Here is a 17,044-nt window from a genome sequence, read left to right on the forward strand (position 1 = left end):
CAATCCCTATTAATTTTTAAAAGTGTTCTGTCTCCAGCAACTATAGGGAAACCTGCCTGACTTATTAAAAACAAACTGTGAGTGGGCACCTGGATGGCTCAGTTAAACGTCTGACTCTTGATTTCGGCTCAGATCATGATTTCACCATTTTGAAACTGAGCCCCGTGTCAGGCTCTGTGCTGAGCCTCTGTGCTGAGTCCTCATGACCATGAGCCCTGGTCTTCAGTGAAATGTACACAGGCCTGGATCTGCATTTTTGGATCCTATATCCAGTATTATGGCAGTATTTAACCAGTGTTTCCCTGATACCCAGAGGGGTGGTAGAAGGGACTTGGGGGCCTCTCGGAGGAGAGGAGTGGTATGTTATAATACTGGCCTTTCCTAACATTTTGTTAAAGAAAGAGTTGCAATGGCTCTTTAAAAAAATGCTTGAAAACCATCACGCTTAGACTTTGCTACTCATCAGCATCACCAGAAATCTTGTTCAAAATGTAGTCTCGGGGGTGACTGGCTGGCTTAGTCAGTAGAGCATGTGACTTGACCTCAGGGTTGTGAGTTTGAGCCCCACCTTGGGAGTAGAGATTACTTTAAAAAAATGTAGATGTCTAGGCCTGTTGAGGTGGGATAGGGTCTGGGCCTCTGCAGGTCTATCAGTTTCTCAGGTGATTCTGGAGATACTCTGGAGTTTGAGCAGTAGTGCTCTGGTCAATACTCTCCCTCCCCTCTTCCTCTGTCCCTCTGGGCTGCCCCAGGTTGTCATTGCTCCTTCCTTAGTGAGGTTCAGGCTTGAGCCTGAAATCTGACACTCTCTTCAAGTAGATCCTGAAGCACTTTCAAAAATAAGAGTAAGCCAGATCACTTGAGAGTCTCTACATCATACAGAATTCATTATTATCTAAGGAGGAATTACTGTTGTCTCTCGGTTTGGCATTTCTCTTCCTTATACACAGGACTAATCAAATTGGGTTGCTGGGGCACATGGGGCTCCCAGATACACTAAGAGAACCCTTGGGAATCTTGTTGGTCTAAGACTTTTGGTCTTCCTTGGCTCTTGGATTATCCTGAAGTTTTCTAACAACATGAATGGATTGTTTAAGAGACAGATCTGGGTTCAAATCCCACCGCTATCACTTACCCTTAGGCAAGTTGCTTCAACTCTCCCTCAGCCTAGGTTTCCTGAAAATTGGAATAATTAATTCATCAGATGTTATAAGGATTAAATAAGATACAAACTGTTGGACACAATGAGAGTTCCATAGTAAGCACTTACTTAATAAATGGTAGTTATTTTTTAAATTTTTTAAAAGTTTATATATTTTTGAGAGAGAGAGTGTGCACACGTGTGAGCAGGGGACTGGCAGAAAGAGAGAGAGCGAGAGAGAGAGAGAGAGAGAGGATCCCAAGCAGGCTCAGCACTGCCTGTGCAGAGCCCAACACAGGGCTCTGAACTCACGAACTGTGAGATTGTGACCTGAGCAGAAATCAGGAGTCAGACACTCAGCTGAGCCACCCAGGCGTCCCTAAATGGTAGTTATTACTAATTCAGATCGGTTTAAGCTCATATCATGCTGTATTATATTATGTGCCAGTTATTAACACTTTAATGTGCTTCTTGTGAGATATTTGCGTTGTAACCTCAATCCTCATAATACCCTAATTGATTCATTCTCAGAGTATGGTCCCAGGGCCAATAGCATGAGCAACATCTGGAAACTTCTTAGAAATGCAATTTGTGGGGCTCCACCATAGACCTAATGAGTGATGAGTCAGAAATTCCAGGGTTGGGGCCCAGGATCTTTGTTTTAACAAGCCCTCTGAGTGATTCTGATGCACGCTCAAGTTTGAGAACCACAGCTCTAATTCAAAGCAGCCATTTTGATGCTTGAAATTTGATGCAGGTTGGAAGGTAAGAGGGAAAACCACCTGGCGCAAGGGGGCTCTAAGAAGAAGTAGTTTGACATCCCTCCATGGAGGCATTGTTTGTCCTCAGCATCCAACCTGCTTCCTTGTCACTCACACTTTGGGGGGAATTTTCCTCCTGGAAACTCCCTCAGCAGTTAAACAGATTTATTATGTTGTCCCTACACAGACCCCCGAATCAATAAGATTTGGTAGCTGTCTGAGAGCCCAGCAAATTGGCCTGGGGTAGAGGGGGAAGTGGAAAGTTCTTTGTCCTGAGTCAGGAGTCTGAACTCCAAGAGATCCTGGGCAGGTTCGTTTCTTGAAGCAACCTGGTTAGTTAGAACCTGCTGGTTGGTTTCTTCTTGACCTTTGAACAGTTCAGACCGTCTTAATTTCCGGTTTACTTGCTGTGAAGTGCTACGAAAACAGCCTTTCAAGTCAAAAGACTAAGCTAGATTTCAGAGATATTTGAGGGCTTTTTAATTTAAGAAAATGTCTGCATATTTAATGTATCTTGTGGCTTCTTCCCTTCCTTGCCCTTTCAGTGATTTACCGAGGGAAAAGAAATGCAGAATAACACACTGAGCCACAGACAAAAACAGAGGCTGGACCTAGTGAGTAACTTCAATTGAAATGGTATGATTCCAAGGCAAAATTTTTTGGCTTTGTTCAAAAAAATTCTTCCCGTATCTTTTGCAGAGTTGACTCGATTGTTAGTGCGATTAGAGGTGGAAAAGCTCTATTACAATACAAAGTACCTCTAGGGTAGGATAAGCTCCTTTGGCCTTTAGACCGCAACTCAGACTCCACTTCCTGAAGGCAAGCAAGGTCAGGTGTGTCCTCACCTGTGCAGGAGTTCAAGCTCTGATGTGGAGAGGACTCAGTTGAGAAATGAATCCAGAAAGTCCTCTGGAAGACTGCCAGAGTGAGCTAGCATGCTGGGAAAGTTCTGGAAACGTGAAAGGTCTGCTGAGAAGGAACTCTTTCTGAAATTTCACATCCAGACACCACACAGACTTCAACACATCCACTTTATAGGTAGTTCACAGACACCCTTGTCAAGCATCCCTCTCTCCGTTCAAAGGCTGCAAATGTTCACTTGGAGAGCTTGAAATCAAGCCACCACACAGAGACACTGCTCATCTCAAGACAGACCCCCAGCAGGACCTTGGCATAGTTTGGAGAGCAACAGCTGCCAGGGCAACCTGTAGTAACAAACACCCTCATCTTAAGTTCGGAGGAAGCCAAGTTGCTGGTAGTGTTCGCCGAGACAAAGCATCGTGTGATGTTACCTCTGAGCAAGCATCTGGGAAAGCCAAACTGCCGGTCTGTTGCTAGGAGGATTGCAGTCATGGTTTTGAGTGAGCAAAGACTTCGATGGAGGAATGGCCAAGGCAAAGCCTTACACTGTGGCAGACTGACATCCATGCATCTTTTTCGGGGAGGACCATCGATCTTGCTGGTGGTATCCCCCACTCACACTGTGCTATTTTCACCTTTGGAGAGGAAAGACAAAGATATCTAATATAAATCTGTCATACCTGGAAAAATGTTTGTCCTTTGAATGTCAATAACATTATTAAAAAATAGTGTGAGTGGGATTGCATAACACACATGACCATAGTGCTACTCCCCAAAAGCATAGCCATGGAGCCAAGAATGTCTGTAGTTAGGTACAACCATAAAACTCTGCCCAAAGGGAAGTGGAGCATGGAGTTAAGGCTTGAGGTAAGCTGGGGGGGGGGGGGCAGGGAGTGGGGAAGGAACTTTTTTTTTTTTCTATGCCTCCTTTCCCTTTCTGTGTAAGACTGATGGGAGATACATAATGTGACACTGATAAGAGATACTCCCCAGGGCATCTGCTCTTGTAAAGGAGGCAAGACACAGGTCTCAAAAAAATGGAGTTTGCTGCATCAAAGAGCACCAGAGAGGAGAACTGAGTTTAATTCACTTTTGTTCTTTTTTTTTTTAAAAATTTTAATGCTTATTTATTCTTTTTAAACAAATTTTTTTTTAACGTTTATTTATTTTTGAGACAGGGAGAGACAGCATGAACAGGGGAGGGTCAGAGAGAGAGGGAGACACAGAATTTGAAACAGGCTCCAGGCTCTGAGCTGTCAGCACAGAGCCCAATGCGGGGCTTGAACTCACGGACCGCGAGATCATGACCTGAGCCGAAGTCAGCCACTTAACCGACTGAGCCACCCAGGCGCCCCTAATGCTTATTTATTTTTTTTTTTTTATTTTTTTATTTTTAAAAAAAATTTTTTTTTCAACGTTTTTTATTTATTTTTGGGACAGAGAGAGACAGAGCATGAACGGGGGAGGGGCAGAGAGAGAGGGAGACACAGAATCGGAAACAGGCTCCAGGCTCCGAGCCATCAGCCCAGAGCCTGACGCGGGGCTCGAACTCACGGACCGCGAGATCGTGACCTGGCTGAAGTCGGACGCTTAACCGACTGCGCCACCCAGGCGCCCCAATGCTTATTTATTCTTGACAGAGAGACAGACAGAACGTGAGCAGGGGAGAGGCAGAGAGAGAGGGAGACACAGAGTCCGAAGCAGGCTCCAGGCTCTGAGATGTCAGCACAGAGCCCAACACGGGGCTCAAACTCACGAGCTGTGAGATCATGATCTGAGCCAGAGTCGGACACTCAACTGATTGAGCCACCCAGGTGTTCCTAATTCACTTTTCTTCTTAAAAATAACAATTCCCTTTTGCTCTTTTTAAAAAGTTTTATTTGTTTACTTTGAGAGAGAGAGAGAAAGCGTGCAGCAGAGGGGCAGAGAGAGAGAGAGAGAGAAAGAGAATCCCAAGTAGGCTCCACACTGTCAGCACAGAACCCGATGTGCGGCTCCATGAGGTACTCAAACCCACGAACCTTGAGACCATGACCTGGGCTGAAATCAAGAGTCAGACGCCCATGGGGCACCTGGGTGGCTCAGTCAGTTAAGCATCCAACTTCTGCTCAGGTCATGATCTCATGGTTCGTGAGTTCAAGCCCTGCATTGGGCTCTGTGCTGACAGCTCAAAGCCTGGAGCCTACCTCCAATTCTGTGTCTCCCTCTCTCTCTGCCCCTCTCCCACTCATGCTCTGTCTCTCCCTCTCTCTCAAAAATGAATAAACCTTAAAAAAAAAAAAGATGCCCAACCAACTGAGCCACCCAGGTGCCTCTTACTTTTGTTCTTAAACACCAGTATATGAACAGGAGCCATCCACATCACTGGGAGAACTCATTGCTTAATAAAGATTCCCAGATATCACCCCTGGAGATTCTCATTCAGTATGTCTAGGACCAGGCTTGGGAATCTATATCTTCAACAAACTCACCAAGTAACACGTGGCCAGGTTTGGGAAACTTAACAGGTTTGCAGTGGTGTGCTCTTCCTTGAAGCAAAATTTCAGTGATGAGAGTCTGAGAAGTGTCAAAAGATAAACTGAGGCATACTAATAAATTTGAGAGTTTTACCAGAACCTGATTCTAATTCAGCACCACCAGAACAGAAGTAGTTAGGAGTACTCCACTGACAGGATCTCAAGAAAAGACTTTCATAGAGAAGAGACAGGAGCAAATCAAGTGTATTGTTTAATTGGCTATAGCTTAAGTGGTTTCTGTATTTGGGAAAGCCTAATTGGCTGTTTGGTTGTCCTTAGACTTTGATTTCTTAATCTTGAGATGCTTACAGGCTTAGGTTTTGGTTTGCTTACACAGGATGTCAAGGCATTAGAACCACCTTGCTTTAATAGATTTCTTGTTTAATTTAACACAAGATAGAGGGATATGGCATGTGAGGAAAGATTTGGTGAGAAGATCTAGAAGGGTCCATGAGGTTCAGAGTGGTTCCATGCCCTATGAGGGCACCATGAACTGGGGCAACATTCTGAGCTGTGGTCCAGGGCCCATGTGAGACTGTGTGTTGATCCCAGTTGCCAGCAGGGTGTTCTGAGTAGAGTTGTGTCCATGGCTGATTGGAATGGCCAAAGAGCCAAAGGCCAAGGCCAAACAAAGGTCAGAATCCCTGATTTTAGGACACCAGGGAACTGCATCCTATATACCTATACCTTATGAATACCAGAACACAGAAAATGAAATGGTTATCTATCAACTATTTTATTTATCTATTTTTTAAGTTTATTTATTTTGAGAGAGAGAGACAGAGACAGAGAGAGAGAGTGAGGAAGAGGCAGAAAGAGAGGGAGAGAGAGAATCCCAAGCAGGCTCTGCACTGACAGCCTAGATACAGGACTCAAACTCACGAACCATGAGATCATGACCTGAGCAGATATCGGACACTTAACTGACTGAGCCACCCAGGCGCCCCATGCCTATTTTAACTAGGTATCTGAGGCTGAGGTGCTTCAGTCAGAATTCCACAGAAGACAATGGGGTCCACACTGGTGAACATAAAACCAAAACATGGATGTGGCACATATCATGTGCTTCTAGGTGCTTTCCACATACTCATTTCGTTCTCAGAACAACTCTATGAGCTAGATAATATTCTTTCATACAGATAAGGAAAATGAGACTCAGAAAGATCAAGTAACTCACTCATGTTTACATAGCTAACCAGTTGAAACACAAATTCTCAGGGCACCAAGTAAAAGTCCATGATTTTTTTTTTCATGATATTTTTATGGAGAATATTTCTCTGGATTATCATGATTAAGTCATCAGTTATTGATAAAGAAGACCTGAGAATAAGATGTTGGGTGAATGATCTACCCTAATTCAGCCCTTGGTTATTCTGGCTGTTTTTCTGCTTTTTGGGTTCTGGGTTTGTTTGTTTTTTTTCCTGCAAAGCAAATTTTTTGCCTCTGACCAGTGTTGTTGGATTTTACCTGTAATTCTGCCATGTCATGTTCAGGGAATTCAAATTCCCTGTTCAATTTGTTTAGGCAAATAAAGTAAAGGAGACTAGAGATATAGCTCAGGGAGGTTATGTGAAATTAAGGCGGCAAGGGAGGGTACGCAATATGGTACGATAAAAAGGGCAATAGTCTTGGAGCTGTCCTGAGGTCTTACATGATTTATTTAACTTCTGAATCTCAGTTTTCACATCTGTAAAATGGCAATAAGTATTTCATCTTGTTGGGCTGTTGTGAGGTTTTAGATATTACACTCATATTTAACACATAAATGCAATCACACTGCTACTGAGAGGCAGAGCCAGGATTTGTAGGTTGTGGACCTGTGTCTTTGTGCAGCTAAGGACCACATTTGTTCTCCTATAACACACTCCCACCTTGGAATCTTCAGGGGCATGAACCACAGCTGTACTCCATGTGGTCTGAGGCAAACTTCCAGCCCCAAAGGGCTGTACTGTTTCATTCTCTGACACTGGGTCATTCTCCTCAAGGTAGGAGATGGAGGAATTTTACCCCCTCACTCCTCTGTCTTGGTTTGACTGTCTAGGGCAAGGAGCTCCATTTTAGAAGGATGAGTCGGCAATGTCATGTCTTTCTCTGATGGCTTGGGGCTCTATCCTGCCATACTAAGCAGAACCTGATTTTAAATTGAAAAGGGAGAGGAAAATAAATGCGTTCATTTGTTTAAAATTCTGAGCAGCTGAGTTCATTTAAAGTAGGTTTAAGAGGCCAGAGCTCCAGCTTCCATTCCCATATAAGCCATGAGTGGAAAAACCATTTATGCCACATGTTGTGCTTGAACCTATTTTATGGCTGCTTTTATTCGTCATTCTCTTTCTCTCCTAAAGAGCAAATACTGCAGCTTGTCCCATTGACTACTTTGTTGCTTTCTGTGTAGCTTATGCCTTATCCTAGTTCCCACTATACCACAAGCTGAGCATCCTTGGGAAGTTATTTCACTATCAGTTTCTTTATCTTTAAGGGTTATAATCCACTTACCATAATACCTTGTATGTAGTAAGCAGTCAGTAAATATTAGCCATTATCATCAAGAGTATTATTTCCACTTTCCTATGTGACCAACTTGAATTAAGACCATTGATTCTTTGCAAATCTATGGGAAAGTCTACTTTCTGACAGTGTAAATGATGGTTAGTGACAGATGGGGCTCTCAGCACCTAAACTGATTTCATTCATGACTGATTACTGTGATTTCACCTCAAAAGCACCATCTCAGGAAATAACTCTCTGCTTAAACTTGCTAAGTCTAAGCTCAAATCACCTCCTTTGTGAATCCCTTCTTAACAATAACCCCTTCTTTTAAATCCTAAAGCATTGATGTTCTCTCTCACACAATTTTGCACATGAATTTATGCTTGTTGAGTAAATAATTACTGTTTTATTGGTTCATTTACGTATATTATCATCATGAAGGCATTCGCTTTTTCAACCAACTTTTGACTATCTTCAGCATACCAGGAATTGAGTTCTCCAATGAGATTTATAATTCTTCAGAAGTGGGTCTCTCACTTCTTTGAGTTTCCTGAAAGTCCTGCATAGGTCGGGGCACACTGGAGGGAACCTCAGAGTTCTACACAATTACTATGTCCTTGAAAAATGAATACAATAGACTTTAATGGGTAAATTTTCTATTCAGTAGTTGAGGGGGCTGCTGAGTGGAGTCTATTATGAACGGCTTCGCCAGGTGAAGAGTTCTTTTGCAAAGCGAAAGAATGACCCATTCCTTTTTCAAATACCGTCTGCGTGAATTCGGAATTTTTTATATCAGGTTAACTCGTAACACACAGGCACGACTTCGCTTTTTGACGTCACGGGTCCTTGAACTTCGGCTGACAGAGTCCCGCTAGGGGGCGCACGACTGCCCACACAGATTCCACCCGCACTGCGCAGCCTCCGTCCAGGCGTGGGCGGGAATCCCCTGGCGGTCGCTCGTGACGTTACCGGAGGGCGCGGTCCGTGAGTGGGGGCGGGGCCACTCCGAGCTTCTTTCTCCTAAAGTGGGTTGCCAGCGGGAGGCGGCGGCTGCTCCTCCGCAGTGTTGGGAAGATGGCGCCGCCGGTGACGGAGCGGGGGCTGAAGAGCGTGGTGTGGCAGAGTGAGTGCGGTGGGGCAGGGGCTGAGAGAGGGAAGGCCAGGAGGCCGCCGCGCCGTGCCTTGCTATCCTGCTCCAGACCAACAGTCTCTTGGGAAGCCGCCGCGGGCACTTGTTGCTTTGGGACCCAGGTCCCTGTTAGGACTTTTTCGTGCTCGCCTTCCCAACCCTGTTTCCTGCTAGCCTCAGGGATGGGCAGGGTGCGGGAGCCTGTGGCCTTCTAGCTGTCGTCTGGCACCCCGTCGCCTCGGCCCGGCTCTGGCCCCGAGGCCCCGCCCTGGGTGAGCGGCCCCCAGTCCGGATTTTTCTCCCTCGGCCCCTGTGACTATCCTCGGCGTTGCTCTCGACGCTCCTTGGTACCCCCCCCCGGAGCCCCACCAGTCGGTGATGTCTCTGCACCCAGTACGGTCTGGGCACTGTGTTTCTGTAACCCGCCCCTCCCCTTCTCCTCACACTTGTTTCCAAAGACTGCTTGCTATGTTTCTTCATTTTAGTACCAAGCAGGGTTCTGGAATTACACTTTTCAATGTCTTCTAATAGAAGAAAAAACAAAAACAAACGCTGACTGTTGAACAGATCCTTCTTCCTGTGTTTCTAGAGGAGCTCACTTTTCTAAAGAGTTCATGAGAAGGAGCCATTTGGATGATTAAATTTCAGGGCAAAAGCTGCACCTTCACATTTCTGTCTATACTCTGAGGCCCACTCACTGCTCTTAGGGCTGTACTACTGCTTGTTGGTTGATATTCTGCTTTTCTGCAATGTCACCTACGGCTTTCATAAAAATCTCTCCAAACTTAGGTCAGCTAGGTTAGAGAAGGAATGAAACCACCAAACCGGAAGAACCATCATTGTTTGGCAGCTGGGTTGAAAGTAATTATGGTCTAGTAGTGGAAAGGGAGTGACATCTAATTAGTATCTCTGACTCCAGCTTGTTGAGCAAAGGACAGAAGTGACTGAGTCAACAAAATTTTGGGAGATACAGTTCCTCGTGCAAGATTAGAACTCCACATCAGTAACTGTCATAGTGCTGAACGTACTAGAACGAGTGTATAAATAAAAGGGGGGAAAAGGTTATGAGACATCTTTTTAAAAATTTGATAATTATAAGGTTGGCATTCTGTTTTTTAAGATTTGCATGGGTGAGTTTTAAGATTTGGTAAGATTTTTATTTGTTATATATATATATATATATATATATATATATATACATGTTTATTTTTGAAAGAGAGAAAAAGTGCAAGCAGGGGAGGGGCAGAGAGAGAGAGACACGGAGCCCCAAGTAGGCTCTAGGCTCTGAGCTGTCAGCACAGAGCCCCACGCAAGGATGGAACCCATGAACCCTGAAATCAGGACATGAGCCAAAGTTGGTTAACTGAGCCACCCAGGTGCCCTGTAAGATTTGGTAATATTTTTAAATCACAGTCGTACTTAAAGTACATTTCTTTGAAAATGGGTAGTGAATTGCATTGTGTAAATAGTTTGCAAGATGTACATGGTCCTTAACATCAGTATTTATGAGGAAAAAAGGTTGATAGTAACATCAGTTTTGATAGCATGGAAACTGGGCAAGAGGGAGATTTTAGAGAAAAGAAAATTTCCATCTAGCGCTATTAACTTGAAGCAGCACCAGGATGTCAGATGGAGTGTAAGATAAGACAGAAGAGTGAAGGGAAGGAAAGCAATGTTGAGGTTAAAAAATAGTTCCTTGAATCTTTGTATAAATAGAAACATGAGCAAAACACAAGATGACATTCATTCAGCATTTAGGGAGTAGAAAGAGAGAAAGAAGGGGGACTGTGAGTTCTGTTAGCAAAAGATGACAGAGTCTGTAAGAAATGATGAAGGAATATCCTAAGAGGGAGGAGAAGCATACATTTGACTGGGGAAAGGTTTTGCTAGGTTGAAGATAGTACAGTTGAGTCGTGGTAGAAAGATAAATTACTTAATCTTCAGTTTACCTAAAATGTAGGGACAAGGAAACTAATATTTCTTGGACATTTATTCTGTGCCAGGCATTATTCTTTACATCTTTTAAAACTTGATAAGAATTATTATCTTTATTTCATAGACATTAAAACTGATACATCTGTTATCATAGCTGTATTAATCATAATAGCCAAAAAATCAAACAACCCAAATATCCACAGATTGATGAATAGGTAAATAACAAGTGGTATATCCCAAAAATGGAATATCAGGCAATAAAAAGGAATGAAGTACTGATACATGCTACACTATTGATGAACCTTGAAAAAGTTGTGCCAAATGAAATAAGCCATTCACAAATAACCACTGTGTGAGTCCATTTACATTAAATATCCAGAATTGACAATATATAGAGACAGAAAGTAGATGAGGAGTTGTGTATGTTGGAAGGTGTAGGGGGTGGGGAGATTCAGGGATAATGGCTAAGGAGATGGTTTCCTTTTGGATGAGTGAAAATATTCTAAAGTTGATTATTATGATAGATACACAACTCTGAATATACTGAAAACCATTTATTTAATTGTACGCTTTGGGTTAATTATATGCTATGCAAATTATATCTTAATAAAGCTATTTTTTAGAAAACTGATAGAGGTATTAAATATAGACTTAGTATTCCACACCCAGATCTTTCTTGTTTTTTCCCCACACCTAGATCTTTCTGACTGCAGAGTTAACATGTCATGTGTCTATGACTTTCTGTAATGTTTAAACCTTAGTTCAGAGCCTTATGCCCACTTTGTTGAAGTAACCTCCTAACTAAGCCTCCAAGCACCTATTCTTTCTCACTCCAGTCTATCTGGCCAGTCGCTGCCAGAATAATTTTCCTGTAACAGTGCTGTGCTGAGATCATGCTCAACTGTTTGAAGACCTGCAGAGAGAGACCCCTCCAGTTGTGTAGAGATAATTTCAGATGCTTAGTCTGCTTTTGAAGACTTACAACCTGACAGTAACCTACCTTGTTATCTACCTTTCCCTTGTGTGATCTTGATGTTCAACTAGTCACTCTTATTGAAATCTTCTGCCTCTACATCTGTATGCCAATTCCTGTCTAGAATGCTCGCCTTATGCCTGTTCTTCACCTATCCAAACTCTAGCTAGCCTTCAAGTCTTGGCTTAAATGGGGCTACTATCACCATAGTGACTTATTTTAACCCAGCCTCTTATATTTCTGTAGCATTTGATTTATCCTTCCAAAATGGCACTTCTTACTACTGCCTAATGTGAGCATCTTGATAAGCTTCTTAAAGGTGGGTCCACCAGTTTTTCTTCTAGAGCTTTAAATTTGGAACAGGCCCTAGAAAAATGGAAATGTTTGTTAAAAGTAAACAGTAGATCAGCTTTATAATTTTCTCCATTTTTTGCTACCTAAAGTCCCCATTTACTCAATAAATATTACTGAATTCCTGTGGAAATACAACAATAGAAGGCAGACAAGTTCCCAGCCTTCTTGAAGCTTGCATTCAAGTGGAAAATAATAGAAAATAAATCTGTAAACAAAGAATAAACATTATTTCAGTTTGTGATACATATAGAGAGAGGGGGCTACTTTGGATAGATGGATCAGGAAAGGTTTTCTCTGAGTAGGTGATATTTGAGCTGAGACCTAAAACCTGAGAAGGGATCAGCCTTTAGGGACTATCTCAAAACACTTAAAAAAAAAAAAAAAGAGCTTTAATATTTTGAGTGCAAAGGCTATATTTATTTACAAAACGAATTTCCATACTTAAAATCAGTGAAGTTTCTAGTGCTCAATATTGCTCCCTTGCCACTTTTTACTACAGGAAAGTGGTAGCAAAAATATCACTGATAAAAGGGTTTAAATAAAAATTTGATGAAGTTTATTCAAAAAATAACAAGAGTAATTAAATCAACTACAAAGCAAGCTCAAGCCACCTGTGGCATTTTTCCCCCTTAGTGCAGTCTTTTTTTTCTCCTTATCTATAAACAATAGTCTAGTGTCTGTGATTCATACCACATATTTGACAAATGTTAAGAGAAAATTAACCCAGAAAAATTACAAGTAAAAGTAATCAGAATGTATTTAAGCCAGTTCTTTACATGTTTCCCCTTTTTTCACATTTTCTTTTAGTCCTTGTATAGCTACAGATATATTTTTTTATTTGTCATTCTGTGATTTCCTTTTTAAAAATATCTAATGTTGACATGGCATTTTCCATGCCATTTCATAGTCTTTGTAATGATCATTTTTAAGTACTTAAAAAAATTTTTTTATGTTTATTTATTTTGAGAGAGCAAGTCGGGTAGGGGCATAGAGAGAGGGGAGAGAGAGAATTTCAAGCAGGCTCTATGTCATCAGCACAGAGCTTGATGCGGGGCTTGAACTCATGAACTGTGAGATCATGATGAGCTGAAATCAAGAGTTGGACGCTTAACTGACTGAGTTACCAGGTCCCCCTTAAGTGTTTTTAAATACCTGACTTGGCAAAGAAATTTAGATAGCAGAAAAGATTACACAGCCTCCCTTTTCTGACACAACTACTCTTAGGTTTCTTACAAATTCTTCTAAAGTTTTCTATGCAAATATAAGCATGTGTAAAGCATTTTTGTTTTAATTATTTTAGTTTTATGTGTTTTTTTCATTCTGGTCACTTTTTTTTTTTTCTTTTTCTTTTTAAAAAAAAATTTTTTTTTTTTTTACATTTATTTATTTTTGAGACAGAAAGAGACAGAGCATGAACGGGGGAGGGTCAGAGAGAGAGGGAGACACAGAATCTGAAACAGGCTCCAGGCTCTGAGCAGTCAGCACAGAGCCCGACGCGGTGCTCGAACTCAGATACCGCGAGATCGTGACCTGAGCCGAAGTTGGACGCTTAACCGACTGAGCCACCCAGGCGCCCCTCTGGTCACTTCTTTAAGTTTATCTTGTTGAGCAAAATTGTATACTTTAATTTTTGGATTTTTCCAGTCCCACATAGTTATTTAAATCAATATTTATTGAGTATCTACTCTTTGCTGTACACTATTTCAGGTGCATATCCCTTGACTTCCTGCAATTCATAGTTCAGTGAGAGGAGACGGTACACAAGTACTAAGTACTATATTAGCATTGTGGAAAGGGAGAGGAGAAGAAAAAGCAATTATTTCCTCTGTGGGAGTGGATCAGGGAAGACTCCCAAGAGGAAGTGCCATTGGAAGGTGGTAAGATTTTGCCAGACATAGGGAAATTGGAGCCAAATTTGGCCCAAAGAGGAAAAAGTGCATGAGTTTTTTGGAAGAGGGAATAGTTCCTTTTGAGTATAGGGTATTTGTTGCAAGGAATAGGTTGATGAAGACTAAAAGGTAGGTTGGAGCTAAATAGAGTAGACATTAGGCAGTGGGGAACCAGTAAAAAGGAAAGGTTTTTTTTTTTTTTCTTTCAAATATCAGTCACTACCAGCACTGTTTCAGCAGTGCTGAAAGGAAGTCATTTTCTTGTTTCTGTTTTGAAGGGAAATGACTCTAAGATTTCATTTAGTGTAATGGTAAAATGCACTACTGCTAACTGTACAGCTGGATGAATTTTTATCCATGTTAACTACCACCTAGACCAAGTTACAGAACGTTTTCAAGTACTCCATAATCCTTCCCTCTCGTCTAAAAATCCTAAATTTTTAGATAGTCTAAAATAGTGTAAATAGTCTAATAGTCTGAATCCTACCCTCTCCTCCAGAGTAACTACTCTTCTGACTCATACTGTCATTATGAATAATTTTCTAACAGTGGCTTTTTATTTTACACTTTTATGTTCATGAGAGAAACCCTCTAAACCTTACATTGTTATTTTCATTACAGAAGTAAATACAGAATTTACTAACCCCCTACCAAGAAATATTAGCTCTTTAATGTTTGTCTTTGTATACATTTTAGTAGGTCTTCTATTAGTTCTCAGTTTTCATATGTTCTACTTTAATACAATTTTTATTTTTATTTTTATTTATTTTTATTTTTTCATACAATTTTTAGTGTACCTTGATAGCCCTAAGTGGTCTTTTTCATGCACAATTCAATTTGTTTTTATTAAGCTGACTAATAATGAGTATTGCATTTGTCTTTGCCCCAGGCCTCTGGCTTTACCTTTATAAAGATTCTTACCTGTTCACTAAATAACTTGGGCCACAGGCCTGCAGAATCTGTTGGAATCATAATTAGGAATTTAATAATATATTTTGGTTTTCTGAGAATGTAAACTCTTTGTAGCCTACAAGTCTGCTTTTGATTTTTGGCTTTTTGATTTTTCATTATGCATTACTTATAAAAGCTGGTTTATTATTTCTCCTCATTGGACTAATAGTTGGAAGACTTGATTTCCACTCCAGATTGTACTTCACTTTCCTAGCCTAAACAATGAAGAGTTTGAACTACATGTTCTCTAAGTCTTTTTCAACTTGAATTCTTCATGATTCCATTTTTTAGATCTTCATTTTGTTATATTTTCTTTATTTCCACTTAGATTCCTGATAGTTTTCACTTATGCCATGGTTTTCTTTTATGCCATGGTTGTTTTGTTTAGGTCATAAATATTTAATATTAGGTTTTCATTGTTTAATGACATTTTACAAATTTTTGTCTTAAGGTATTTGTTCTGACATCTACTTAGCATGATTCTTTGCTCCTTATTTATTTACTTAGGCATGATCTTAATCCAACTTTAGCAAGTTAAAATGAATTCCATATGTATAAAGATCTAAAATGTAAAATAAAACAATAAAATGGGGAGAAAATATAGAGTAACATGGGTTACACTTTTAAAAAAATTGATAACCCAAATCCCATAAAAAATTTGTTAAATAAAAATTATAAATTCCTATATGGTAGAAGACACCATTAACAAAAAAATCAAGAGCTAAACTCTAGATTCAAAGAAAATATTGACCACACATAGAAGAGAAAGGGTCAATCTGTAGAGAGTATCTGCGCATTGATAAAGAGAAGATAATGACACAATAGAAAAATATAGGATGTGAACAGGTGACTTGCAGATTAGGACATTCAGTTGATTGTTTTTTGAGTGGAAATGCAAATAAAGACCAGTTCCTCTTTTTAACCCATCGGACTGGCATGCTATCGTTGGGAAGTTTGCTGGTGGGAATGTGAATTGTTAAAAACTTTTGACAAAGCATTTGGCAATGTATAGTAACACGACAGACACATCTTTTGATGCCAGCATTCCCACTTATGGGAACCTTTGCTTCAGAAATAAAAGTCTGGGCACTTGGGTGGCTCAGTTGTTTGAGACTAGATTTCAGCTCAGGTCATAATCCCAGGGTCATAGGATCGAGCCCCAAGTTGGGCTCTACACTGACCAACGCTGTGCATGGAACCTGTTTGGGATTCTCCCTCTCCCCCTCTCCTTCCTCTGCCCCTCCCCGCGCTCTCTCTCTCTAAAATGAAGAAATAAAAGTACTGATAATAAAGATATATGTATAAAGATCTTCACTGCAACATTATAGTGGCAAAAACGGAAACAGGATGACTGCCTCTCATAGAGGAGAATAGTTGAATAAATAATGGTGTGCCTGCACTAAGAAATATTATGTAGCTATTAAAAAGAATTATTTAAATCTATATGTTTATATGCTGTATAAAGGGTATCCATGATGTATATTTATTGAAAAAAGCAAGTGATAGAGTAGTGTATATATGTTGATTATCATTGTTGTAATAATTTGATTATTAGAAAAAACTCAGATGTTAGAAGCAGGGGTGCACTTGGGTGATAAATTGGAGTGGGTGGCAGAGACTGGTACTGTTATGGTGTTGGTCCAAGGACGAAGGCCAAAATGTGGCAAAGGAGGTAGAAGATGGCTGAGAGTATGAGAGCAGTTCTGGAGAAAGATTAAATAGGATTTAAGCTGGGGGAGAGTCATCCTAGACTTGGATTCAGGTCTAGGAGTCTAGGTAGTAGTATCTTTATTGATAAAGGGAAAGAGAAGGAACAGTTTTGGAGAGAAAAAATAGTTTAGGTTTAAAATACAGTGAGTGTAAGTGCAAGTTGAGGTATCTAGAAAGCAGATGGAGATACATAGGTATAAATTACAGAAAAGGGAGCTGAATTTGACATCTGGATTTAGATAAGGAAGACCAGATAAAGAGAAAAGGGTACCTTTTCCAGGTCCCTGTTGAGATTGTCTTTAGTGCTAGTATTTTTTTCCCCTCTTATTTCCTAATT

The 17,044-nt window shown here is 40.8% G+C and overlaps 2 protein-coding genes across 4 annotated transcripts in view; both read left to right on the plus strand.

Annotated features, from left to right (window-relative positions):
- The window catches only part of FNDC7 (fibronectin type III domain containing 7), a 28,682-nt gene extending 26,203 nt beyond the window's left edge, over positions 1 to 2,479 (plus strand). The window contains exon 12 of the mRNA XM_042953556.1: positions 2,448 to 2,479. Coding sequence (XP_042809490.1) covers positions 2,448 to 2,479 — 32 coding nt within the window. The remainder of the gene's footprint in view (positions 1 to 2,447) is intronic.
- Positions 2,480 to 8,777: 6,298 nt separating this feature from the next.
- Positions 8,778 to 17,044, plus strand: part of STXBP3 (syntaxin binding protein 3) — a 53,904-nt gene continuing 45,637 nt past the window's right edge. For all 3 annotated transcript variants that reach the window (XM_042953203.1, XM_042953205.1, XM_042953204.1), the window contains exon 1: positions 8,778 to 8,889. In XM_042953203.1, coding sequence (XP_042809137.1) covers positions 8,841 to 8,889 — 49 coding nt within the window. In that variant the 5' untranslated portion in view covers positions 8,778 to 8,840. The remainder of the gene's footprint in view (positions 8,890 to 17,044) is intronic.

This window comes from Panthera leo, chromosome C1 (assembly GCF_018350215.1).
Source record: "Panthera leo isolate Ple1 chromosome C1, P.leo_Ple1_pat1.1, whole genome shotgun sequence".
NCBI lineage: Eukaryota > Metazoa > Chordata > Mammalia > Carnivora > Felidae > Panthera > Panthera leo.